Source organism: Bombina bombina, chromosome 3 (genome assembly GCF_027579735.1).
Source record: "Bombina bombina isolate aBomBom1 chromosome 3, aBomBom1.pri, whole genome shotgun sequence".
In the NCBI taxonomy this organism is placed as follows: Eukaryota; Metazoa; Chordata; class Amphibia; order Anura; family Bombinatoridae; genus Bombina; species Bombina bombina.
Genome location: NC_069501.1, coordinates 1,025,488,761 through 1,025,515,923, shown reverse-complemented (window position 1 = coordinate 1,025,515,923; position 27,163 = coordinate 1,025,488,761). Strand labels below are relative to the sequence as shown.

At 37.4% G+C, this 27,163-nt stretch overlaps 1 protein-coding gene across 1 annotated transcript in view; it reads left to right on the top strand.

Moving 5' to 3' along the window:
* The window catches only part of AVIL (advillin), a 220,141-nt gene that overhangs the window by 143,354 nt on the left and 49,624 nt on the right, over nt 1-27,163 (top strand). Inside the window, exons 9-11 of the mRNA XM_053708212.1 lie at nt 17,277-17,375; nt 19,673-19,826; nt 21,386-21,486. Coding sequence (XP_053564187.1) covers nt 17,277-17,375; nt 19,673-19,826; nt 21,386-21,486 — 354 coding nt within the window. The remainder of the gene's footprint in view (nt 1-17,276; nt 17,376-19,672; nt 19,827-21,385; nt 21,487-27,163) is intronic.

Sequence of the window (27,163 nt, the reverse complement as noted above, 5' to 3'; positions counted from 1 at the left end):
AAAGCACTGGACTGTTGCCTTGTTGACCTTAAAGCTTCCTCTTTTGCATGTGTTTAGTTGGAGGTAAAAGGTGCATAAAGAAGTGCTCATGAACAGATGAGCATTTTCATGTGAATATAGGTTTGTTGTGTATAATATAGGCAAACGGGTTCACAAACATTGTGAAACCAAACCTTTTGAGGTGCTAAAACTCTCTAGACAAAATACAATAAAAAAAAGATTAACTGTAAAATTAAATGTAAAACTATGTAAAAAATGCATATGTATACTAATAAATGATATATATAATTTAATTATCAAAAAGAAATATAGAAATACAAATTAAATTAACTCATAGGGGCCAAATTATCAATTCTGTCCAAATGGAAAAGCTGTAGCGTATCATGTCCGACAGACATCGCTGAATGCCGACAGCATATGCTGTCAGCATTTAACATTGCACAAGCAATTGTTTGCTAGCAGGGGGTGTCAATCAGCCCGATCATATAGGATCGGGCGGATTGCAGACCGCAGCCTAAGAGGCAGCGGACTAGTTATGGAGCAGCGGTCTTAAGACCGCTGCTTCATAACTCCTGTTTCCGGCGAGCCTGAAGACTCGTGCGGAAACAGGGGCATCATACTCCATTCGGAGCTTGATAATTTGGCCCCATAGTCTTGATGACCAAGTCTCTGAATGCTTAAGCTGCTCCTCCTCACGGAACCAGGTCATCCTTCTATCAACATGTAATTTTTAAAGCAACTCTGACATAGCATAACGACTTCAATAATAAAACAATGCATTTGATGCTCCAAGAAAGATACTAACAATCTGATGACACCTATTGCAAGTTGTATCTCCAACAGGTTGCGGCATTTAAGTTGCTCAGCAGCTCACTCTTACCCTGTAATGTACGACTGCTCACACACAAATAGCTGAATGTAAAAAATGTGTATTAAAAAAATATATAAAAAGTTGTAATGTGACCATTGCAATATAAAAACTCTATTCCAAAGACTTTGCAACACATTTCTCAGTCTTAGTTTGTCCTGGATATTTCTTCTTCAGGCAAAAAAATGTATAATAACAGTCAAAATCTCAATAAATATACAAGAATAATTACTGTGGGTGTCCAACTGTTTAAGTAATCTTTTATAGTTATTTGAAAAAGAGAAAAAGTGGACAGACATAGAGCACTCAAAGAGAATCTAATACCGTAATAACAGTATAAGAAGATAAGGCAGGAAAGGCTGCCAGGGGGGGTTGACACATTAAAACTTAACATTTATTGGTATAATTATAATGTAACACACTAACAGTGTAGGTATGCTTAAAACTTAGATTAAAAAACAAAAAAAGAGTAGAGTACCAGCCAACCATATTAATACCATTATAGAATATTCAATTACCAGTATAAGTGAATGTTAACCGGTGATTACTGCACACAAAGACAGCAGTGCGTGCCAGGGAGAGGATCGGTTCCTTATCACGATAACCCAAGTCAACAATCAGGAAGGTAAGGGACCTCAGTCCGGTATACACCACAATATGCTCACAGATTACACAGGAAATCTACTAAAAATGGAGGATTGACCTCCCAACAAGGAGTGTTGGCCAATAAATATAATAACGAGTGTGTTTGTGAGTAAACTTAATTGATCGATGTGAGTATATATGACAATCTCACATTAATACAGTGTTATGTGCTAGTTCAGTACTTCCACAATATTTTTGAATTGCGGTTTGATGATAAGTAGAATTCAAAGGTGAATACTGGTATTTCAAAATTTGATAGTTAAACAAATCACTATCCATACTTTAAAACCTGATCAAGAGGTCTTTTAAACAAAGGTTTTAAAGTATGGATAGTGATTTGTTTAACTATCAGATTTTGAAATACCAGTATTCACCTTCGAATTCTACTTATCATCAAACCTCAATTCAAAAATATTGTGGAAGTACTGAACGAGCACATAACACTGTATTAATGTGGGATTGTCATATATACTCACATCGATCAATTAAGTTTACTCACAAACACACTCGTATTTATTGGCCAACACTCCAATCAAATTATACAGATCGTTTTGTCACTTGCATGTCATATTGAGCACTACGTACATGCAAACATAACTCTCTGATGTTTACCATCAAGTGACTGACATCTATCCAATGATAGGACTTTTTCTATTGGTCCGCTTCAGGGGTGTGCATCCTTTCTCACCCCTGATTGGCTAATGAAATACTACTTAGGCAGGAAGACTTTCCCATGTCGGGTTAGCCTTTGATAAAGCCGGGTACGGCGAAATGCGCACCAGGCGCTCTGTAAGACCAGCAACCTAATATATTTGGGAATCAATGATACTACTTTAATATTAGTTTTCTTAACTCCTCAGACCGGTCAACACTGCTCCAGTATTACACATAGTTAACAGTAATTGTTGGGAGGTCAATCCTCCGTTTTTAGTAGATTTCCTGTGTAATCCGTGAGCATATTGTGGTGTATACCAGACTGAGGTCCCTTACCTTCCTGATTGTTGACTTGGGTTATCGTGATAAGGAACCGATCCTCTCCCTGGCACACACTGCTGTCTTTGTGTGCAGTAATCACCAGTTAACATTCACTTATACTGGTAATTGAATATTCTATAATGGTATTACTATGGTTGGCTGGTACTCACCTATTTTTTATTTTTTTAATTTAAGTTTTAAACATACCTACACTGTTAGTGTGTTACATTATAATTATACCAATAAATGTTAAGTTTTAATGTGTCAACCTCCCCTGGCAGCCTTTCCTGCCTTATCTTCTTATACTGTTATTACGGTATTAGATTCTCTTTCAGTGCTCTATGTCTGTCCACTTTTTCTCTTTTTCAAAAAACTTTGCAAAAGGACAGTGAGCACCCCCCATAATCTATGATAGTAATTATGGTTTGTTAAAACCCACTCTACCCTTTTTTATATCCTTATTTTACTTTAGGATATAGTATTTGGCATACCTAATTTTGTCTTTGGAGTTATGATAGGTTTTGCTACTCCCAAAACACTCTAATTTAAAACATCTTTTATAGTTGACCCTTAATTTTGTGACACTGAAAAGACGTACCTTTAACCACTTAATATTGGCATAATCTGTTTTGATGATATTGGCAATGTCATTTTAAGTTACATCCATAAACTTTGAAATCCTGCATCTTGAAATGCAAAATTGATTTGCGCCAAACCGCTCACGTTATTCATACATTTTGTAACTGAAGTCTCACATCCTAAAATGCAAAATATCAGATCATACCTAAGCACAATTACAAAAATGCCCTGAAATCATAGATGCTAAAATCTGAGAACATGAATCGCATCAGAGAATAATGGAACTGTACAGTAAGGGCAGGAAACTTGCTCAAATGTGATAACAAGTAACCATTTATTATACACATGAACAAGCTGATCACACAAACAGTGCGGTTTAGACGTTTCGAATAAAAAACAACAACAAAAAAAAAACATTGGAAAAAATAAAAAATAGATTAAACCTATATTAATCTGAAAACAGTTTTACTAACAAATATTGAGTGGATGGTGCCTCAAATGGGCTAATAAATCTAAAGTATGCAATTGCAAATGAAAAGAATGGTCATTCAGTGGGCAATACTCATTGTGAAATTCAGTATATAAATAAACATTTATGTGAATATCTAATGGAAAGCTAACTATACAAATACGTCTAACTCTTGGTGGTGCCAAAGAAGAAAATGAACTGAAGTGTGTATATCATAAAAGTGCAAAATACTAAGACATCATGTATAATAAACTAATTGGGGATAATATTTAAAATTGGAAATATAAGAAAGAAAGAGAGAAAGTGTAAGCACATAATTAGACACACACTTGCAATAAAAGGTAGCCATTAGAAAATCAATTTGAACTATAGAATAAAATGTATCAACAAAACTGAGCGAATCAAATTGGAGAATAAAACAGAAGGCTTCCATCTCAGTGGTCTCATTTGGTCCTTCTAGATGAAGGGTGTGCATCTTATAGATTCAATATGCTTCTCTCCTACACCTTTTACATATTGGATCATGTGTAATTTGTTTAATAGGTCTAACTTTGAAAGTATTGATTATCACATTATGATGGATTCATGGCGTGACGTGCTATGGGCTATAAACTATCTTTTAGAATATTTCTATGATATTCTGCACCATCTAGTTTTGATTTTATGACCAATGTATTGGACTGCAGATGTAGATAACAAACCTTAAATTACAATTTATATATTTGTTTAAGAATATATATATATATATATATATTTTTTTAAACTCTTCTTACTAACTGAGAAAGTACAATACAGCCTATCCACAGGTTAAAAAATAGCAAGCGGTACATTTTTTAAAAAAATTACATTTAAATATCCTCTTTAGAGAGCTACCTTAGATTTGATTGTGGGGGCTCTTGTAAATACACATATAGGATTAGTTGTAGTATTTATTTTGAAATTGGGACTTTATGTAAAATGTTCCAATGTTTTCATTTTAAATCCTTTTTGTTTTCTTCCAGTAATTCCCATTATATTATGTAATGAACAGATGTTGATTATCCAAACTATCGGCATTAGCTTTCTTATTACTAAGAATCCTTTTTTCTATCTGAATTTCTTGCTTTAAAGGGACAGTCTACACCAGAATTGTTATTGTTTTAAAAGATAATCCCTTTTTTACCCATTCCCCAGTTTTGCATAACCAACACAGTTATATTTATATATTTTTTACCTCTGTGATTATATTGTATCTAAGCCTCTGCAAACTGCCCCTTTATTTCAGTTCTTTTGACAGACTTGCAGTTTAGCCAATCAGTGATAGCTCCCAGGTAACCTCACGTGCATGAGCACAGTGTTATCTATATGAAACACATGAACTAACACCCTCTAGTGGTGAAAAACCTGTTCAAAAGCATTCTTAAGAGGCGGCCTTCAAGGTCTAAGAAATTATCATATGAACCTCCTAGGTTAAGCTTTCAACTAAGAATACCAAGAGAACAAAGCAAAATTGGTGATAAAAGTAAATTGGAAAATTGTTTAATATTACATGCCCTATCTGAATCATGAAAGTTTGTTTTGGACTAGACTGTCCCTTTAACTAAACTTTCCTCAATAAGTGGTAAGGGATATCTTTTTTCTAAAAATCTATCTTTTAATGTTATAGACAATCTAACCCTTAATATTATAGCCCGTTCTTAAAACTTGGCAAAATCAGTACACTTTCTGTTTATTCTGTGAAATTGACTAAATGGTCTATCTTTCATACATTTAATGTAATGATTACTACAATTATTCAAAAAAAGATTGTTTTGAAAAATATTTGAGTCATCACTTTGATAGACTTATCCCAACTAAGAATAAGGTCTAAATATGCTATATGGCCTTACGTTTAAACACAAGAGCAATAATAATCACTATAATTCAGGTAGATATGAAATTATCTATACAAGATTTGTTACTTTGGTAAAGGATGATCAGGCGTTCAATATATTTACCATAGAAGATCAGGTTTACTCCAAAGTCACTATCATAAATATATATATAATGGGTATTGAAACTTACCATGAATAGGTTTGTGAAACTAGAAGCAAAACTGGTTCTCATTGCTGAGCACTTATTTTGCAGTAATATTTACCTCTCTAAAAAAAGTAATTATGTTACAAAATGAATGTAAAAGTCTATTATTTTTTGGGCATATACAGATCTTCTAAGGATACTTTCTCTGCCATCAACCTCTGCTTATGAGGAATGTTGAATCTTTATCTTACTGATAGTAATATTAAAGGGACATGAAACTCAAAATATTTATTTCATGATTCAGATAGAGCATGCAATTTTAAACAACTTTCTAAGTTCTATTATCAAGATGTTGTTGTTCTCTTGGTATCTTTTGTTGAAAAGCAGGGATGTAAGCTCCGGAGCTTGCACATGACTTGAGCACTATATGGCAGCAGTTTTGCAAGAATGTTATCCATTTTCAATAGCACTGGATGACAACACTATTTCCTGCCATGTGGTCTTCCAGATGCCTACCTAGGTATCTTTTCAACAAATATTATCATGGAAAGAAAGAAAATTTGATAAAAGTAAAATGGAAACTTTTGTAAAAATTGTTTGGTTTATCTGAATCACAAAATATTTTTTGGGGTTTCACATCTCTTTAAATGTAATCTATTTTATCCTATATGACAACTACCCTCCCCCATGCACCATTATCGGCCTGGCAAATGACTGTCATTCTTTAAAAGTACATTTTCCTCTATTCTTAATTTTGTTTTAAATTCTCAAAAAACTAATTTTGAAACCAATCAAAATAAAAATAGTTATCTTTTTTAGGGATAAAAAAACCCTTTTTTTTAAATTGGTTCAAATATAATCGTCAAATGCAAATGAATGGTTAGGTAAATCATCAGGTTCATAACATATCAAATCCATCTTATTAGGTATCATATAATATAAAAAGATACCTTTTTATAGTCCATATTTGTCACCCAAAGGCTTAAACACCTCCCCCACTTCCCTCATCCCCAAGTCATTCTTCCGAGGGAACAAGGAACAGTAGGAGAAATATCAGGGTGAAAAAGGTGCCAGAAGAAAAACAACTTAAATTTAGGGCCGCCCATCGGAGAGCACGGGTAGGAGCTGTGGACTCTCCCTGTATTGAAGGAAAGGAAATTATCTGGTAAGTCATAATTTATGTTTTCCTTCTAAATACAAGGAGAGTCCACAGCTGCATTCATTACTTGTGGGAAATTATACCCAAGCTACAGAGGACACTGAATGCTGACGGGAGGGTACAAATAAGAGGCGGCCCAACCTGAGGGCACCACAGCCTGCAAGAAAAAAAACTCCCAAGGCTTCCTTGACAGAAGCAAAAAATAAAAGATAAGACTGTCAGGAGGACCAAGTAGCCGCCCAACAATCAGAACCATAGGATCTCATGTCAGAGACCCCAAAAAGATGTCCCTGTACTCGAACTGAGCCATAAACCTCTGAGGAGGCTTGTGCCCCGCTGTCTCCTAGAACCAGTGAAAAACACTCATCCACCAACAAGGAGGAAGTTATCAGCTTCTAAAACCCTGCACTCCACAGATAACATAAATGAAACAACTGTCAATTCTAATGAAGACTGACAGAAACCTCAAGGTAAGATTCCCCAAAAAGGAAGAACCTTTTCCCATTGGACAAAGAATATGACAATCTTAGGGGGGAAAAACTTGGAAAGCTTTATTAGAAAAGAGACCACAATAAGGGAGAATGTATTGCAAAGTGCAACACAGAAACTAAGATACATATTAAAAAACAATCTACAGACAAAATAGGTCCTTGAATAAGAATTCAAAGACCACCTCCTGTACAGGTACAAAGGTAACCTGATGCAACTCCTGAAGGATAAATCCAACCCCAAAAGGAGCAAGGAATTGACTTGACGGCCCAGCCGCAGGCAGAGCCCTAGCAAGAACAACTGAACACCTGGAAGAACAATGAACCTCTGGAACTGGAGCACAAACAGAAAGCAAAAAAAATGCTTGTGAAAACACATGCCAGAAAAAGGAACAACAGCTGGTAACCATATGCAACCTTCCGCTTGCCAGGCAGCTAAGCTAACCAACAGGCTATATTTGCAGGCTGCCCATTTGAACAAGAACTAGTTAGACAAGCCCTTCACCAACTCATTCTAGAGGGGAAGAACAACACTCCAGGATCCAGAAGAGAGTCAGGACAAGCTAGCTCCTCTCTACAAGAAAAAAGAGAGTCCCCCACACCTAAAATAGGTGACGAGGAACCAGGTACGAGCTTAAGGAAAAGACAGAAAACCTTTCAGACAAAACCTTCTCTCGGCTAGGTCCAAGCGACCCCTCGCAATATGCCCTAGAACAAAAAAGATCCCAAGCCGCAAAGAGATCCTGACCCGGCGGATCCCAGCAACAAGGGAACTCTCATGGCAGCAAAGCCTCTAGCTGGGATTACGAACTCGCGGGCAAAAATGGAGCAACAGTTTCACGGACGCCCACTTCAGATTGAAACGAGCCATCCTCGAAAAAGAGTGACATGGCCGAAAAGAAGAAGGTTAAAATAGACCTCCTCAGGATTAAGAAAACTGCCACAGCAGGAATCAAACTCCAAGCCTACAGCTTGCTAGGCCGGGAACTAATCCCCTAGGCCACATAGTCCAGCGGATCTCAACTGAGAAACTCGATCTGCTTTCTTCAGATACACATTCGAAAACTTCTGGATAGTCAGATCAAACGGAAGTTCGTAAGCAACATCCATTCCAGAAGAGCACACTCGGAGAATGGATTGCTGTCAAGAGCCATAGTGGGCCTCCGCCCACCACCAAATTTGAGACACTCCCATCTATGCAGGAGGAACTCACTAACTCAGAAATAATCCACTAACCAAGAGGTCCCGACTGGCATGGACCCATTAGACCAGATCTCAGAGCCAAATGCTCGACTGAAAAATCCCCCAATGCTTGACTGAAAAATCTACTAGATGCTGGAAAAAACAGAAACGCCAAGACTCGGGAACCACTGCAACACCTAGACATAGGTTACTGCCACATTAACCCCAGATCCCAAAACTGAGGACCGAAGCAAGGTTCTGGAAGAAATAGTCCCTAAGGACCGGACCTGCTTAAACAAGCATGATTTAAATGGACATCCAGCGACAGCCGTCGGATTTGAATCATCAACCTTCTAGTTGCAAAGCCACAGTGAAAACTACCAGGTTACACTGGACTGCTTTTGACAAACCATGTATGCTCTCTCAACAAAGAGATCAAATAAGCTCTACTTAAAGATCATCGATCCCAAAAGGACGAGAAAACCCCTCCCCTAATTAGGCCATTCAACAACAGTGCATGACACTGCGAAGAGTACTGGGACAAGACTCCAAAAGTCCCCTAGTCCAGAAAAAATGGAATGAAAAGCTCAACTTCGGCCTCTAGGACCCCATGGACCCATATGATCCAGCATCAAGTGTCATTCAGAAGAACCTAAGACAGGTCCTTCCTGTCCTTCGGTATAGAAGGGCCCGCTCTGTCTGGACCAGAATAATTAAAAAAAGCTCCTTCTCTATATTAGAAGGGAAGAACAGAACTGAACTATTACCCAAAACAGGTCCTGCCCGTCATCAAGGGTACAACACATCTGTCATAAAAAATTAAGTTCCAGCAGTGCTAGGAACTGTAGATAAACAAATAGAGAAAACAAGCTCTGAGTCTGAAACTTTCATATCTATAAAATCAAGGGAAGCATAACCCCAATCAGAGATCTATAAGCTTCCATCGGAAGACATCCATCTCGACCATCAAAGTCGATATAACCAGAAACAGTCCAAGTGCCGAAAGTCCAAAAGAGAGTTTCCGCAAGAACCCTGAGCTCAAAACAAAAACTATCCGAAACAGATTAGAAAAGAAAACCATTAAACGCACCAAAAAGGACTTCAAAAGGGTTTGTAAAACGAACAGGTCCTGCCTGTGTATAACACAAACCTGTAAATAACAAACAGGTCTATAAGCCACTGAATCAGGATCCCTCATTTGAGATTAAAAAGGGATTGAAAAATTGTATTCATAGGGCAATGTGTAATGGACTTATTACCTTAAAGGAACAGAAATTTTTGGTACCAGATATATTTTCTATACACATTGCCCAAAATACATAAAAATAGACATACCCCTCCAGGACGCCCCATTGTGGCGAGTACTGATTCTGTTTTAACTAATGTTTCTAAATATTTAGATAGAATCTTGAGACCACTTGCCACTCAGTTAATATCATATATTAAAAATACAGGAGATTTCCTAGTGAAATTAGAGTCCCTAGATATACAGAGTGACAAATTGATTCTATTCTCATTAGATGTAACAAGCCTCTATACCTCAATTACACATGTGAGTGGGATAAGTGCTATGAGGCAGGCTATAGTTTCTAGTAGGATTTTTTCTATTGTTTAGTGTGAATTTATCTTAGAACTATTAGAGTTGGTTCTTTACTGTAATTACTTCCTATTTCAAGACCAATTTTATATCCAATGTCAGAGGACAGCTATGGGATCAAATGTCGCCCCCACATATGCCAATGTCTTTATGAATATCTATAAGGAGAGGTTTGTATACACTCATAAAGCTTTTTTACAGTGGGGAATATGCTAGTTTAACATCTTTGGCATATGGGGTTGGGGGCGACATTTATTCCTTGCTGGAATTTGTGGCAGATCTGAATGTTTCCACCAGGCACATTAAGTTTAAGATAGTACATAGCAAGGAGTCTGTTGACTTCTTGGATACTACCATACAGAAGATTGATGGGAGATTAAAGGTAGATCTATATAGGAAGGATAGTGACAAGAACAGCCTGCTGAGATATAAAAGTGCACATCATCCTTCTCTAGTTAATAGTCTTCCTAGAAGTCAATTTCTGCGAGTGAAGAAAATTGTGTCTGATGAGAAGCTAGCTCATGTTAGGTTGAAGGAAATAGGAGATTTTTTTCTGCAGAAAGGTTATCCTAAGCCTCTGATTGAACAACAAAATATTAAGATTGATAGTATACCCAGACATTCTATTCTTAAGGGGGATTATAACAAAAGGAGAAACAGGAGAATAAACGACTGGTATTTGTGTCTCAATTTAATCCTCTGAGTGATAATATCAGGAGGATAGTCAAAAAATATTGGTCTATTTTAAAGGATTTGAACCCCAATATTGAAGAGTTTCAAGAATTTCCTATGCCAGCCTATAGATGTTGTAGAAACATAAGAGATGTATTAATAAAAGCAGACATTGGCTCTAATAAGAAAGCCACTCAAACCTATCTCTCTACCCCTAAAGTAGGTTGTTTTCCATGTTTGGGATGTTGTAATTGCAACAACATTATCAAGGGGGATTAATTTGTACATCCCTTAAATGGGAAAAGGTTTAAGGTTCCAGGTTTTTTTACTTGTAACTCAGAGTATATCATATACCTTATTAAATGCCCCTGTTCCAAAATTTATATTGGGGAATCTACAAGGAGAGTTAGAGATAGAATAAATTAACATAAGTCAAATATACGTCGTGGTAATAGGGATGCCCCTGTCTCGAATCACTTCCTTCAAGCTGGACATAGTATCTCGCAGTTGAGGTTTCAAATAATAGAACAGGTTAGGAGACCTAGACGGGGGTATGATAGACAAAAAATACTTAAGAGTAGAGAGACATTTTGGACTCTGCAATCTTTTATCCCCCTGGGTATGAACAAAGAAATAGACTGGAATGTTACTTGGTGAAATATACTAAAGACTGTTTAATAGTCTGGTTGTTATCTACATTAGGTAGTTTGATTTGTGTTAGATACTCAAACATATTAGATACTCAAACATATTGTTGTTCTGAAATATATTACAAGGTTGTGATATTTTTATATCCTGTATATATTGTATATATCTGTGTTGCTTTTTAAGGTTTCATGTAATTAGATGGATGTCCCTACTACCACTAGATGGAGTTGTGAGTCATGCAACTAATAGTTGGTAATGTTAAGAATATTGAACACCTGTATAGGTATCTGACTCCACCCACTTTGGGTTTATAAGCAATTTGTTAGGGCATTATTGTATACAACATGATTAAGGTCAGATAGACCGAAACGTCATGTTTTTTTGTCTTTATGATGTCCCAATAAAGAAAGCTTGAATTGCTTATTTGGTGGTGCTGCTCTTTTCTGGACTTTTATAACACAAACCCCCCATAGAGCTCGGGACTGGAATTCTATAACTATTTGCATAGAGACGATAAAGGAGAGGATCCAACCTTCTCCACTCGTCTAATCAAGATTGTTATCTGAGATGGAGGACTGAGATCCACCTGACGGATCAGGACTGGGAACCTCTAACATCACCAAAATCTCTCTCAGAAGGAAATGCCACTCTGTCTAAAAGCCAAATCCTCCCCAGTTGGAGGAATCAAATCAGGCGATTTCGACCCTGAAGGTTCTACCTCTGAAGTCTCAGAGGGAACCGCACCCCCAGATGACAGATCTGGCACAATCATAATTTTACACGATGGCCCATGTGTAGGAGAGCATGGATTAATCCTTCGCTTGCCAGTAGGTGGAAGAGGCAAACTCGCTAAAGCCATAGAGATGGCCATGCAAAAATGTGCAGTAACCTCCGGTGGAAAAAAGTCTCCCTCAGATGAAGGAGTAATTGCACTTAGGGAAACTGTATGTGTAGGATAAGATTCTAGGGAACGCATCTCATGGGAGGAGGAATCCTCAGAGGTAGATGGCTCAGTGGTCTTTAACATCTCAACATTGTTAGAAGAGAATACCCTATAGCGGCATACGGAACATAATTGAGCAGGCTGGTCTACCCGGTCCTCCTAATAACATATGCAGGTATCAAAATCTGTATCAGAGGAATCCTCTAGAATATTAGACACCTCCATAATGCTCATTAAAAGTTTTAGACTAAAAAACAACTGGCACCTACACCCCCCATGGCTGGGGCACTCACCACCTTTAATAACCTAGACAGGTAGAGAATTAACTCTTCTCTGCAGCCACACGGTCAGGAATCGGAAATGGAAAATAAGATGTGACTACACCCAGTCACATGGCGCCCCATGCAGGACCACTCCTGCTAGGAAAAGCATGCCAGCTTAATAAAACTGTGCAGCTCTATAACCTGTATGTTCCGTATCAGCCTAAGAGCCTAAAATGTCTCCTTACACATACGCAGTCAAAATCACATAACAAACATTATTAAAAAGACCACACTGTTCAATAAGCTCCCTCAGGAGATATTAACCCTTGATTCCATAAAGATAAAGGAGTCCCACTGAGACCATGTCTTCTATCGTTAACATGTGTGTATAAAATGAAACGATCTTAAAGGAATCCAAGCCGTGGAACAGCAACACGGTTCTTCAAGTTTGACAGATAGTAACAGCACCTCTGACATGGACTTGAGTGAAGAAAGCAAGCAGCGAAACTCCTCAATGCTGATTGCTTATAGGAGCTGTTAATCTGAGTCTGGATAGTTTCTCAGAAAGACTCTCCCTGCATCTCCAGACTCTAACTTTTAGCAATGCTCTCACTGAGAGGCTGACAAAACTACTTAAAACTCCAGTTCCATACCGAAGGGCAGGTACCCCTCATAAGGAACTACTCTGAAAAAACTTCTGACACTTCTCTGCCAACCTCCTGTGATGAAAGGCAAAGAATGACTGGGGGATGAGGGAAGTGGGGGAGGTATTTAAACCTTTGTCTGGGGTGTCTGCCTCTTTCTGGTGGCCAGGTTCTATATTCCCACAAGTAATGAATGCAGCTGTGGACTCTCCCTGTATTTAGAAGCAGAATCTATTTAATCTAATTTACAAATAACTTTAAAACCTTATGGTTATCGGTAGGACTATATGACAAACATTTATTCAGAACTCTTAATTTGTCATTGTTCAACTGATATGATACAAATTGAAAGTATCTATTAATAGGCTTTCCTTCTTCCCTTTTCCTTGCCTTTCTGTCTTTCACAATTTCTTTTTATCTTTTTGGCTCATAATTGAGAGCGTGTTTTGGGTACAATAGAGTCCCTTCTTATAAAATTATTTAAAATATCTTGGTGTTTTATTTTTAAATAGTTCTTTTTTTTGTCTCTATTTGTAAATCCCAAATGCCTCTCTTCCATAAGAGTATTTCCTGTGTTGGTCTGTTTTTCTAAAAAATAAAATAAAAAAATGCTGAGAAGGAGAGGGCATTTTACTATCTTCCATAAAAGTTGTGGATTTACTGCAAGACCCCTTATTTTTTATTAAAAGAAGAACTCATCGGTCTTCTAAGACCTTTTTATTTTCACGATTGGATATAACATACTCTTTCGCTATACCACAACCTTTATATCTACAACCTTGTAGTTGGTATCCAGATTGTCCTGATGAAATTTATTTCCAATAAGTCTGTTTATTGACCTCATCTGACTTTTTCCTTATGTCTTCTCCCTAACTCTCCTTAGTTTCTTTAAATTTATTATTTTTCGACTTACGGTTCCTGAAGTCCGGACATCCATCTTCATCCAGGCGGCGAGAAGTCTTCATCCAGGCAGTGACACCTTCATCCATCTCTGGGGCATCTTCTATCTTCATCCCGGTGACGCGGAGCTACCCTGGAAGACATCGTGCACGAAGCGTCCTATTCATACGGTCATCGCCGTAGACTGAAGCTTCAATGCAAGATAGCCGTTTCAAATGTGTTCAAATCAGCCAATAGAATTTCAGTAGCTCTCATCCTATTAGCTGTTTTAAACATCCAATATGATTTCAGAAGCTCTCATCCTATTGGCTGATTTGATTTTGAAGAATCAAATCAGCCAATAGAATTGCAAGGTACGTCATTTTGAAACGGCTACCTTGCATTGAAGCTTCAGTATACAGTGGTGACTGTATGAAGAGGACGCTCCGTGCAGGATGGCATCGGCTTCCAGGATAGCTCCGCGCTGCCGGGATGAAGGTAGAAGATGCCGCCCAGGATGGATGAAGGTGTCCGCCGCCTGGATGAAGACTTCTCACCGCCTGGCTGAAGATGGATGTCTGGACTTCAGGAACTGTGAGTAGATTTTATGGGGTTAGTGCAGTGGTGTATTTAGGTTTTCTGCTGCCCTAGGCACTCAGAATCCAGCTGCCCCCCCCCCCCTTTGGATTTAGGTCATTTTTGGCCATATAATTTTTTTGGCCAGGGAGTAATGGACTGATGACTTTATGGAACCCTGGGGTAGGGACAGGTTACATTATGGTACCCTGGGTTAGGAGCAGATCTGACATTATGGGACTTTGGGGTAGGGGCATGGGACTTTATGGGACCCTGGGGTAAGGGCATGTGACACTATGGGACCTTGGGGTAAGGGCAGGTGATATTATGGTACTCTGGGATAGGACCAGGTGACATTATAGTACCCTGGGTTAGGACCAGGTGACTTTATGGTACTCTAGGGTAGGAGCAGATCTGACATTATTTGACTTTGTGGTAGGGGCATGCAACATTATGGTACCCTGGGGTAGGAGCAGGTGACATTATTATACTCTGGGTAGGGGCAGGTGACATTATAGGACCCTGGGATGGGGCAGGTCAGGCAAACATACCTCACACCCGTGCTCTCCTTTAATTGCAACCAGGTGCTGTGTACTTGAGCTTAGCAGCCTTAGCGTAGCTGTAGAGGTATGATTTGAAGACAAGTAGTAAAAGTATGGGGTCTCTACTGCTCCAGAGACCATGATGTGGACCAAGTGGATCAAGCCCCCTTCCCCCAATAACTAGGGAGTATACTGGCCAGAAAGGTGCTAAAGGAACAAGACTGCTTGAAAAAATTATAATCAAGCACATCAGTCAGCAGACACTTCTTCCTATCAAAAGCAGAAATTTATTGTCATATTAGTAAAACCAAAATAATAGGTCATGTTACAATAAAGTTCTGCTTTTATTAGGAAGAAGTGTTGGCTTGATTGATCCATTGTCGTAATTTATGCAGGACAGTGGACTGGCATACTGGCAATTGGCATGTTAACAGGGCTGCGGCTGCCACGGTCATACCGGGATGGGTGGAAAGTTGGCAACCTAAGGCTTAACCCCAAAACTTTTGAGCTGGGGCTTGCCTGCCCTGCGGCTACCCCCTACCTGAGTTATGTAGTCAGAATCAGCCAGGTTAGCCCCCTCCTATCAGGTGCCGCTCCACCGATCCCACTTGTCGACTGACTTCGTATTTTTTTACCGGTAAAAGAGCTGTTTAACTTAGGGCAATGCCCTACAAAAGGCCCTTTTAAGGGCTATTGGTAGTTTATTGTAGGCTAGGGGGTGTTTTTATTTTGGGGGGCTGTTTTATTTTTTTTAGGTCTATTAAATTAGGTATAATTGTTTCTATTTTTGATAATTTTTTCGTAGGATAATTTTTTTTTTTTTTTAGTATTTTTAATTGGTATTTTTTTTATTTTATTAGAATAGTAAGGTTAGGTTGATTTATAGTTTAATGTTAGGTTCAATTTTATTTCACAGGTACGTTTTTATTTATTCAAATATAGTTATATTGTAATTTTAATTTAAAGTTAGTGGGGTGATAGGTTTAGGGGTTAATAGTTTAATTTAGTGTTTAGCAATATGGGGGGCCAGAGGTTTAGGGGTTAATACGTTTATTTAGTGGGGGAGATGTGGGAGGCCGGAGGTTTACTGGTTAATAGGTTTATTTAGTAGCGGCGATGTGGGAGGACGGAGGTTTAGGGATTAATACGTTTATTTAGTGGCGGCGTTGTCGGGGAGCGGCAGTTTAGGGGTTAATAACTTTATTATAGTGTGGCGATGTCGGAGAGCAGCGGTTTAGGGATTAATATATTTAAATAGTGCTGGCGATGTGGGTAGGCGGCAGATTAGGGGTTAATACATTTAATAGTCGCGATGTAGGTGGGAGGCAGATTAGGAGTTAATAAGTTTTAAATAGTGTTTGCAATGCAGGAGGGTGGCAGTTTAGGGGTTAATATGTAGTTTATGGGTGTTAGTGTACTTTGTAACCTTTTAGTTATGAGTTTTGTAAAACATTTTTGTTTCTTAAAATCCATAACTACTGGTCTCAAATGGCGGTATGGATCGTGTGGGTATAGGCTGTAACGCAATCATTTTAGCCGGAACGCACAACCTGTAATACCGGCGCTATGAAAATCCCATGAAAATCCCACACTCAAACGTCATTTTTTTGAATGCGGAATGGACGTTGCTTTACAGGCTAAAATGCTTGCGGTATAGCTATACCGACACGACTCGTAATATACGTTCGTGGCCATTTTTTTAGAGTTAAAAGCCGTAACGCAAAACTCGTAATCTAGGTGAAAGATCTCAAGACAAATTGGCAGCTTTTTTCTGTGGAAATCAGGAGAAAAAATATTAGTTGTTTTATTAAATGCACCTGAAAGAACTTAAATGAAAAACATCCTGCCTTTTAAATCTCTCTTCTAACATATTAAATAGGGGCATATGTTCTACAGATGAATTGGGGGGGGGGGGGGAATAAATAACACAAACTTTATATAACAGAAAAACAATTTTAACAGCTAGCCTGTACCTCAAACACAACATTTATACTCCAGTTATTGAACTAGGTTTGCACTTGGTAAAGTTGCTGTAACTACTATGAGCTGCATATTCTGGTACCTGAACCAGACTTCTTCATTTCCTGAGTCATAGCATTGTTTTAAGATTTTATAATATGAGGCGTCTGAAATTTGTTTTTTCCTCTAGGACTGTTACATTCTGGATCAAGGAGGAACCAAAATATATGTTTGGAAGGGCAAAGGTGCCTCAAAGCCAGAGAGGCAAACTGCAATGTCTAAGGCTTTGGTAAGTAAATTAATTATCCTCTACAAATGAAAACAAACTTTTAGCATAATTATACTAAAATCTCAGTAGAATCTATCTTCCACTTACTTTATATTATATTTTGAAACCTTAGCATATCTGACTGTACTACACTGATTTATTAAAAAAGTGTATGTGTAAATCTGATTAGCAGAGCCACATTAACTATGGGCAAGATGAGATGTCGTCCAAACCTGATTAAGGGCTAGATTCCACGTGGTGCATTAACTGTTATGCACAAGTGAAAGGAGTTTATTGTGGGTGTTTGCACACGTTGAAAGTAAACGCGTTTGCTCAAGCGCAATTGAATTTAACGCACAAAAATACATTGAATAGCATAGTTACACTCATAATAACGCTAACTAATAAAAATATATTTTTTAACAATTGCATAAAAACGTTAGAAAAAAACAGGACTGCAAAGGGCTTTAACATAGAGAGCGATACATACAATATGTTTGTGTATATTTGTGTGTCTGTGTGTACATATGTATACGTTTATTTATGTATTTACAGACATGTATACACATATAAACACATAAATACATGTGTATACATATATAGATAGATAGATAGATAGATAGATAGATAGATAGATAGATAGCTGCAATCTGCAATCAAATCTTCAGACCAAACCACCAGAAGCCAGCTGCCTGGGTACAAAAATGCAAACAAATATTCCAACAGACGAATGGAGTGCATTTGTCTGTTGGAATATATATATATATATATATATTTATATATTTTACACAAAAACACACACATACATATATATATATATATATATATATACACACATATATTTAAGAACAAATTCTGCTATGTGAATAACATTGGAATGTGAAATATTAATAATTAGTGTCGGGTTAATGCACTTTAGAAAAAGTGATCAGGTTTGAGCGACTTGTTGGGTATTAGGTTTTTTCCCACTTTTAAAGCTCCATTGAAGTGTATGTGGGAACACGTTAACATGGTTACGATATTCTAACTTTAACTTTTGTGTGCGTGTCGGGTTAGAGTGGCAGCGAAAACTTTTTAATTTCAACTTTTAATATGCACGGTACCCAACAAGCAAAAAGATAACTTCTAGCAGAGTTAGCGTTTGATCAATACATAGAGCTCCACTTATAATCTAGCCCAATGGTGGGAAATAATCATTCCCCATCCTTCCAAAAGATCACACAGGCCTTGACGCGAATTAGTAGAACCATGACAGCTATCATCAAATAGACGTTTTTGGTTGAATAAGCTAAATGCACTTTTTATGCACTTGTGCTCCATATATACATTTAATAAAAAAAAAATCATTTTATATAATTTCTACTTCAGTGTCTTATCCTAAAACATCTGTCTTTCCATACATTACACTTTCCAAGTACTTAGTCATGCCATAGTGAAAATATCCATCATTATACCACCCTGCAGTAAAGGGCTAAGGCTTAGTGAGTCTAGGGAACACTAGTTTATACCCCCCCCCCCCCAGCCCACTATTCCATTACACTGACGTCTATGAGTAATTACTGATACAATAAAAACTCAAAATTAGTTAGAGTTTAAAAATAAATGCTGTATTACTAAGAGATGTGACTATACTAATTTTAGAAAGTAAGTTTTTAGTTTACAGACATGTATGAAGGTCAATTTTGATGAATTAGTGCCCGGTTTTTAATAATCCTATTAAAAACAAGGGCTCTTTAATTCATCAAAATTGACATTTCACTATTTTTCTTCAAAAACTTACCTTTTAATCCCGGCAGCCGCTCCAGCACTTCCTCCGCCAGTCGCAAGCCGTCTTCGCGGGTCCAAAATGACTAATCCAGCTTCCTCCAATCACGGCGTTGCATCAGGCCAAGATTCCCCCGGGGGGGAAGCCGTGATTGGAGGAAGCCGGATTCGTCATTTCTGATGTCTGCAAAGGCTTCTGACGGCCGTGGGAATCGCTGGAGCGGCTGCCAGAATGAAAAGGTAAGTTTTTGAAGAAAAATAGTGAAATGTCAATTTTGATGAATTAAAGAGCCCTTGTTTTTAATAGGATTATTAAAAACCGGGCACTAATTCATCAAAATTGACCTTCACTTTAAGAAGCCAGGTCAAAATATTCACTTCAGTCTATAAATCAAGGCTCTTTTGACAACCTTTATTTTGATAGCTTTGTTTGTCATGTTGTAAACTTTTTCTGTGAATAAATCACAAAACAAAGGCGCCTCCTAGTGTGATAGTTGTTTGTCATGTTGCTATTGTGTTTATTTTATTATTTTTGCCTGTGCTGAATCTCACAGGAATTCATAAAAATGAAAGGTTATCCTCAGAGCACTAATGTGGAGACCATAAACGATGGAGCAGAATCAGCTATGTTTAAACAGCTCTTCAAGAAATGGACTGTAAAAGATCAGGCTGTTGGAATGGGAAAGGCCTTCAGCGGTAACAAGATTGGTAAGGACATTTCACTACTATCCCTCTGTTATGCTTTGGTAATTTCATATCTCCCTATTGTCCTTCTTTTGGAGGGATACTTTTTCATGGGCAAATACCCCATGTCTTTCCTAGCTTCAAAATGAGTATCTTTTTGAATGTTTGGTAATATTTAATGAGAAATTCCGTACTGACACCTGATAGCAATTAACAGTCTCTTTTGATTTAGATGGATTCTCCATAGGTCACTAAAATTAAGAACCAGTTGTGGTTCCTCTGAAGTACATGTGACTAGAGAAATGTTAGTTAGGGTTAGTCCACATTCTTCTTTAAGCTCTAGATCAAGTTGAAATATGTTGTGATGGGGATGACACAGTATAAAGGGACTTATAACAGCATCCGTGTCCTTAAAGGACCAGTCAACACATTAGATTTGCATAATCAACAAATGCAAGATAACAAGACAATGCAATAGAACTTAGTCTGAACTTCAAATTAGTAGTAGATTTTTATATAACAAATTTCAGTTATGTATATTTCCACTCCCCTTGTAGCATATGATAGCAATCAGCCAATCACAAATGCATATATGTATAGTCTGTGAATTCTTGCACATGCTCAGTAGGATCTGGCGATTCAAAAATTGTAAATATAAAAGACTGCACATTTTTTTTAATAGAAGTAAATTGGAAAGTTGTTTAAAATTACATGCTGTGTCTGAATCATGAAAATTTGATTTAACCTGAGTGTCCCTTTAAGTAATTTATTGTCACCTGTGGTTTTTTAATGGATTATTCCTGCTTTATATTTAGAAAATGTAATTTTACTTACTGGTGTATATAATCAAAACCAGACCTTGCACTAGGTTTTAGCTTTAACAATTTTCAAATGCTCTCACATTGACATGAATGGAATACTGTTGCTATTAATGGTTAGTGGCTTCCATAGAAATACATGTTTCAATTAATTTCAGGATGACACATTTATGTTTATTTTAATATTGAATTGGATGATCGTTGGAGGATTTAGTCATTTTCCTACTTTGTAAAGAGTGGAGAGGTGACACTGTAGTAGTTATCTGGAGAGATGACAATGTAACAACTATCTGGAGAGGTGACACCATAGCAGCTATAGCTAGGATTTGTAAAGGAAGGGGTTTTTGCAGCATTTCCAAATCTTTAGACATCTCCTGATGCTGGGTCATATTGAAAAAAGCCACATTCCACTTTTGTGGCTCTGACATTTAGTAGTCTGTTCATAGCAATACCAATGTGATTACCACAAAATATACCTTTCAATACAATAATTACAAGTATCTGTTCTTTGCTCCTGGGTGATGTATTGAGAATTTTTAATAAAATGGAAAAATACTCCCCCTCCTTCTGGCTAAGAAAATCTATGTATAATCTTCTTATTCACTCATTCTATATTATTATACATATATATTGCAATGTAACCACTAACCCATTTTCTTTCTAGATATTTTATCATTATTCTATTATCATTAAATGTCATTATTTGCAAACAATTTAAGATTTCGTTGAGCTGTATAAACTGTTATTGACCAATGTGTTTCTCAGCAAGGGTCAGCCAGGAGAAATTTGATACCTCATTACTTCACGCTAAACCGGAAGTGGCCGCTCAGGAGCGGATGGTGGATGATGGCAGTGGCCAAGTAGAGGTACTCTCTTAGTTATTTGCTTGTGCAAGATGTTGTTTTAGCTACTTGTTATTGGTTCCTATAAATGAATGTAAATATACTGTAGTATAAGTAGGCACAAAAAACATTATTTATATATATATAATCAATACAAATATTTGCATAGGAAATTAGCACATCTAGGCAAGATCCCCCGCTTGCTTTTCCCCAGAAATACTCCATATACAATGTTACCAGTGCACAAAAGAATTCTGGGTAAGATACGCAAATTAGATATGCAAATTCTCAGTTTTTTATATTATATTATATTATAGTGAGTGATTTCTGTATTGCTGCAATAATCCTGTTAAAAGGATCGCTGTGTTAAAACAGTATTTGAAGCAAAAAACTGCAAACAAAAATTTGCATATCTTTCCCAGAATTCTCTTGTGCACTGGTAACATTGTATATGGAGTATTTCTGGGTAAAGCAAGTGGGGGATCTTGCCTAGATGTGCTCAATTCCTATGCACACACACACACATGCATACGCACACGCACGCACACACACACACTTATCACGGTTACATGCTGTAAAAATAAAATGGCCTATTAACCTGCAAATACAATGATTACATGCATAGTCAAAGTTGTGATCCTCTGCCACTCCAGATTAGGATACATTTGTTAAGCAAATGAGAAGCAAGCGTACTTGCGTATACCCCAGCCATTGGCTGTATTATCAAGTGCTGCAGAATTGGGGTGTTTGAGTAGCCTGACTGACTACATGATTAACATGTTTGTAAAGGTTAAACATGCAGTAAAAGAAGATTATTTGTTTAGAAATAAAACACTCTAATCAAACAGCATTTTATTTGTACAATAGAACATATCTGTAATTACCACCTATAGAAAATACAAGTTATATGTAATAGCTACATAATAAACCAGTTTATTCATCCCTATTGTTTGTTTTACTAAGATTTACTGTGATTATTGAAGAGGAATCTCAGGGAACTTTGTAAGCTGACTGTGTAGAAAATTAATTTTATGCCTAAATAAGTTAAAGGGACAGTATACACCAATTTTCATTTAACTGCATGTAATAGACACTACTATAAAGAATAATATGCAGAGATACTGATATATAAATCCAGTATAAAACCATTTAAAAACTTACCTAGATACTCCTAAATTTAGCACTGTTGATGAGGTTAGGCAGGGACACCCACTGAAAGGGGCTGACAGCAAACCTTCCCATCCCCTGCATATAAAGAAGCCCATTATACAAACAGAATCAATTTAAAGTCTATATACATCAGTATACATCTAAAACTCTGGGGCTTGGTTAGGAGTCTGAAAATAAGCACAATGTTATTTAAAAATAAGCAAAACTATACATTTTTATAAAAACACCACCAGATGGGTTATATAAAATCTAGTGTACAATGTCCCTTTAAACTTGTTATGGTGAAACTTCCATATGTAAGAGGCTACTGACAGTACTTTGTAACCAGTGCTTCAGTGAACATGACCTTTTATAATGTTCTACAAACATTTTTACTAAATAACTGCACCCAGTACATACATACAATATGACATAAGTCATTTAACCAGATGCTGTTGGGGAAAAATGTGCAGGCTGTATTTTGTTGTAGATATTCAAAATTCTAGTCTGCTGCTGCCACCTTGTGGTACAGAAAAGAAAGGTTCTGTAAACCGGAGTTACTGCAACTAAAGTGGTTCTGTTAACAAAATAACAAAATCTAGAATTTCTTTACGTTGATGCTACTTACAGCTATTTAAATAAATGCAAAATATGTATTACCACTGTGTGAGCCTCCTGAACTTTAGTCATTTTAGTTAAACACGTAGTAAACATTTTTTAGTTTAACATTTGGTCCCTAACAGAAGTTTAATGTGTGTGGATGTGTTACGTAAACACAGACAGACAAATTTATGCAAAGTGTTGTTTCTTTTTATTCTGGTGACATTGTATGGGGGTATACAGCTGTATAGGTAAAAATCTCCCTTAAGCACTTGCATTCAGCAATTCTACCAACTATTAGTAGTACAGTTATTGCAATAAAGACCAATCCTATAAAAGACAATAGCTGGAAAAAATGGATTGACACTTGTTAGAAGCTTAAATTATATCTGGTTGATTTTAGAAAATGTTTTATTTTTATTAATATTATTTATGTTTTATGTCTTCAGAAATTGTAATGTGAATTTGTGCTTGGAAAAAAAGTCTATTGTGCAATATTCTAGCATGGAAAACTACTATGTAATGTAAATCTTTTGTTTATTACTTTTTTTTTTAAATAACATAATTTATGTAAGAACTTACCTGATAAATTCATTTCTTTCATATTAACAAGAGTCCATGAGCTAGTGACGTATGGGATATACATTCCTACCAGGAGGGGCAAAGTTTCCCAAACCTTAAAATGCCTATAAATACACCCCTCACCACACCCACAAATCAGTTTAACGAATAGCCAAGAAGTGGGGTGATAAGAAAAAAAGTGCGAAGCATATAAAATAAGGAATTGGAATAATTGTGCTTTATACAAAAAAATCATAACCACCACAAAAAAGGGTGGGCCTCATGGACTCTTGTTAATATGAAAGAAATGAATTTATCAGGTAAGTTCTTACATAAATTATGTTTTCTTTCATGTAATTAACAAGAGTCCATGAGCTAGTGACGTATGGGATAATGACTACCCAAGATGTGGATCTTTCCACACAAGAGTCACTAGAGAGGGAGGGATAAAATAAAGACAGCCAATTCCTGCTGAAAATAATCCACACCCAAAATAAAGTTTAACAAAAAACATAAGCAGAAGATTCAAACTGAAACCGCTGCCTGAAGAACTTTTCTACCAAAAACTGCTTCAGAAGAAGAAAATACATCAAAATGGTAGAATTTAGTAAAAGTATGCAAAGAGGACCAAGTTGCTGCTTTGCAGATCTGGTCAACCGAAGCTTCATTCCTAAACGCCCAGGAAGTAGATACTGACCTAGTAGAATGAGCTGTAATTCTTTGAGGCGGAATTTTACCCGACTCAACATAGGCAAGATGAATTAAAGATTTCAACCAAGATGCCAAAGAAATGGCAGAAGCTTTCTGGCCTTTCCTAGAACCGGAAAAGATAACAAATAGACTAGAAGTCTTACGGAAAGATTTCGTAGCTTCAACATAATATTTCAAAGCTCTAACAACATCCAAAGAATGCAATGATTTCTCCTTAGAATTCTTAGGATTAGGACATAATGAAGGAACCACAATTTCTCTACTAATGTTGTTGGAATTCACAACTTTAGGTAAAAATTCAAAAGAAGTTCGCAACACCGCCTTATCCTGATGAAAAATCAGAAAAGGAGACTCACACGAAAGAGCAGATAATTCAGAAACTCTTCTAGCAGAAGAGATGGCCAAAAGGAACAAAACTTTCCAAGAAAGTAATTTAATGTCCAATGAATGCAAAGGTTCAAACGGAGGAGCTTGAAGAGCTCCCAGAACCAAATTCAAACTCCAAGGAGGAGAAATTGACTTAATGACAGGTTTTATACGAACCAAAGCTTGTACAAAACAATGAATATCAGGAAGAATAGCAATCTTTCTGTGAAAAAGAACAGAAAGAGCGGAGATTTGTCCTTTCAAAGAACTTGCGGACAAACCCTTATCTAAACCATCCTGAAGAAACTGTAAAATTCTCGGTATTCTAAAAGAATGCCAAGAAAAATGATGAGAAAGACACCAAGAAATATAAGTCTTCCAGACTCTATAATATATCTCTCGAGATACAGATTTACGAGCCTGTAACATAGTATTAATCACGGAGTCAGAGAAACCTCTATGACCAAGAATCAAGCGTTCAATCTCCATACCTTTAAATTTAAGGATTTCAGATCCGGATGGAAAAAAGGACCTTGTGACAGAAGGTCTGGTCTTAACGGAAGAGTCCATGGCTGGCAAGATGCCATCCGGACAAGATCCGCATACCAAAACCTGTGAGGCCATGCCGGAGCTATTAGCAGAACAAACGAGCATTCCCTCAGAATCTTGGAGATTACTCTTGGAAGAAGAACTAGAGGCGGAAAGATATAGGCAGGATGATACTTCCAAGGAAGTGATAATGCATCCACTGCCTCCGCCTGAGGATCCCGGGATCTGGACAGATACCTGGGAAGTTTCTTGTTTAGATGAGAGGCCATCAGATCTATCTCTGGGAGCCCCCACAATTGAACAATCTGAAGAAATACCTCTGGGTGAAGAGACCATTCGCCCGGATGCAACGTTTGGCGACTGAGATAATCCGCTTCCCAATTGTCTACACCTGGGATATGAACCGCAGAGATTAGACAGGAGCTGGATTCCGCCCAAACCAAAATTCGAGATACTTCTTTCATAGCCAGAGGACTGTGAGTCCCTCCTTGATGATTGATGTATGCCACAGTTGTGACATTGTCTGTCTGAAAACAAATGAACGATTCTCTCTTCAGAAGAGGCCAAAACTGAAGAGCTCTGAAAACTGCACGGAGTTCCAAGATATTGATCGGTAATCTCACCTCCTGAGATTCCCAAACTCCTTGTGCCGTCAGAGATCCCCACACAGCTCCCCAACCTGTGAGACTTGCATCTGTTGAAATTACAGTCCAGGTCGAAAGAACAAAAGAAGCCCCCTGAATTAAACGATGGTGATCTGTCCACCACGTTAGAGAGTGCCGAACAATCGGTTTTAAAGATATTAATTGATATATCTTTGTGTAATCCCTGCACCATTGGTTCAGCATACAGAGCTGAAGAGGTCGCATGTGAAAACGAGCAAAGGGGATCGCGTCCGATGCAGCAGTCATAAGACCTAGAATTTCCATGCATAAGGCTACCGAAGGGAATGATTGAGACTGAAGGTTTCGACAGGCTGTAATCAATTTTAGACGTCTCTTGTCTGTTAAAGACAAAGTCATGGACACTGAATCTATCTGGAAACCCAGAAAGGTTACCCTTGTTTGAGGAATCAAAGAACTTTTTGGTAAATTGATCCTCCAACCATGATCTTGAAGAAACAACACAAGTCGATTCGTATGAGACTCTGCTAAATGTAAAGACGGAGCAAGTACCAAGATATCGTCCAAATAAGGAAATACCACAATACCCTGTTCTCTGATTACAGACAGAAGGGCACCGAGAATCTTTGTGAAAATTCTTGGAGCTGTAGCAAGGCCAAACGGTAGAGCCACAAATTGGTAATGCTTGTCTAGAAAAGAGAATCTCAGGAACTGATAATGATCTGGATGAATCGGAATATGCAGATATGCATCCTGTAAATCTATTGTGGACATATAATTCCCTTGCTGAACAAAAGGCAATATAGTCCTTACAGTTACCATCTTGAACGTTGGTATCCTTACATAACGATTCAATAATTTTAGATCCAGAACTGGTCTGAAGGAATTCTCCTTCTTTGGTACAATGAAGAGATTTGAATAAAACCCCATCCCCTGTTCCGGAACTGGAACTGGCATAATTACTCCAGCCAACTCTAGATCTGAAACACAATTCAGAAATGCTTGAGCTTTCACTGGATTTACTGGGACATGGGAAAGAAAAAATCTCTTTGCAGGAGGTCTCATCTTGAAACCAATTCTGTACCCTTCTGAAACAATGTTCTGAATCCAAAGATTGTGAACAGAATTGATCCAAATTTCTT